Raw genomic sequence first — 1,759 nt, forward strand, 5'->3', positions numbered from 1 at the left:
CCTTGGGGAACCAACGCGCCCCTAACCCAGCCGTGCTCTCCGTTAGGAGAGGCCTCGTGCTGCCGAGTTTACCGTAGTACCTCGGTAGATACCATGCATCGAGAATTCTTAATTATTACACTCTGAAAATGAGATCTTGAGCCCTCGAAAGTCACGTGGGTCTTTATGAGGCTCCTCTGGTAAGAGGATGAAGGTAAGGCTGACTTTAAGAGACATGCTTGCTTCCAAGAACAGAAACTGGGCTTAGACCCTGCTTCCTTATTTATTTCCTGCAGCTCTGTAACTCTTTGCACCCCGTTCTCTCCCCAGAAGGTGGTTCCGCTGCTCCCGGTGTGGATGCTGAAGTCACAGCAGGAACAAACGGCAAAGGGAGCCCCGATGGGACACGTAGTCCAGTCCTGTTCCTGAACAGCCCGGGAGCTGGGAACTCCAGTCGCTCCACGCTGCAGAGGTGCCCCGTAATAATAATGCCCAGCTCTCTTCCTGGCAGAGCACATCACTGTTCCATCCAGCTCGCTGCTGCACAGTCCCGCTAAGCGGGTTTATAGACTATTTCTCACTAAAGCCTGGTTTTGCAGGTCCGGGCTGTGAGCGAGAGGGGGCTGGCGGGTTTTCCTGTCTGGCCGCGGGTGGTTGGGGCTGTAACCCAGCGCTGCTGCCACCTGATGATTGTCTACGTGGCCAACAAGGGCAGTAACGTTTGTGGGGTGCGAGCCAGGTGCCTGGGCTCAGGATCGCTGTTCTGAAGCGCTCCGGTGGGCTCCGAGTGGGTCTTCCTGAGAATCTGACGGGATCAGCCTGTGATGGGGAATAGTAAGAGTCTGATTCCCAGACCCAGCACATCGCCAGGCAGGGTCGGGGTAGCGGGAGGATGCTGTAAGGGGAAGCTTTGTCTCAGCCCTTCCCTTGCTGAAGCTGTGCAAAGGTGAACGGAGGAGCTGAGGGCGCAGCCTGACCGGCTGGGCGACCGCGTATCAAAGCCATCAGTTTAGATCAGATCCACTGGCAGCATCAGGAGGTCTCTGTTCCATGTCCGGTCTGGAGATAAATGGGAAAGCTCTGAAGGTGGCTGACAGCTCTTCTGAGTGACTGACTTGCTGAGACCTCGACAGTGGCAGCTTCTTAGAACGATTCTGCCTCCCCTCAGAGTCACTTAGGACACAAATCCCCTCTGGACTCAGCTGATCCAGAGGAGCACCATGTGTTCACGTAGCCAGGCCGTGCTGTGTCCAGTTTCATAGTGATGAAAATTAACTCGCTCTCTTACAACGTACTGGAAAGCCTGAGAGAGACTCTCCCCATCTTCATGTGGTGTCTGGCTGTACTGGAACATACTGGGATGTGTTTCAATGCCAAAGATGCTGAAGGGGCTGGAGCATCTCTGTGCCGAGGGAAGGCTGAGAGCCCTGGGGCTGTTCAGCTGGAGAAGAGCAGCCTCAGAGGGGACCTCACCAATGGGATCAAGAGCTAAAGGGGGTCAGGAGGAGGGGCCAGACTCTGCCCAGTGGTGCCCAGTGACAGGACAAGGGACAACGGGCACAAACTGGAACACGGGAGGTTCCACCTGAGCAGGAGGAGACACTTGTTTGCTGTGTGGGTGAGGAGCCCTGGCCCAGGCTGCCCAGAGAGGCTGCGGAGTCTCCTGCTCTGGGGAGATCCCAACCCGCCTGGACGCCAAACTGGGCACCCTGCGCTGGGGAGCTGCGGTAGCAGGGGCTGGACTGGGGGGTTCCCCGAGGGCCCTGGCAGCCCCACCCAT

The 1,759-nt window shown here is 57.1% G+C and overlaps 1 protein-coding gene across 1 annotated transcript in view; it reads left to right on the plus strand.

Moving 5' to 3' along the window:
• Positions 1–1,759, plus strand: part of CEP41 (centrosomal protein 41kDa) — a gene marked incomplete at its 5' end in the record, with an annotated part of 8,025 nt that overhangs the window by 3,725 nt on the left and 2,541 nt on the right. Inside the window, one exon of the mRNA XM_010134232.1 lies at positions 310–451. Within this exon, the coding sequence (XP_010132534.1) occupies positions 310–451 (142 nt within the window). The remainder of the gene's footprint in view (positions 1–309; positions 452–1,759) is intronic.

This window comes from Buceros rhinoceros, unplaced genomic scaffold (assembly GCF_000710305.1).
Source record: "Buceros rhinoceros silvestris isolate BGI_N320 unplaced genomic scaffold, ASM71030v1 scaffold19724, whole genome shotgun sequence".
Taxonomy (NCBI): domain Eukaryota; kingdom Metazoa; phylum Chordata; class Aves; order Bucerotiformes; family Bucerotidae; genus Buceros; species Buceros rhinoceros.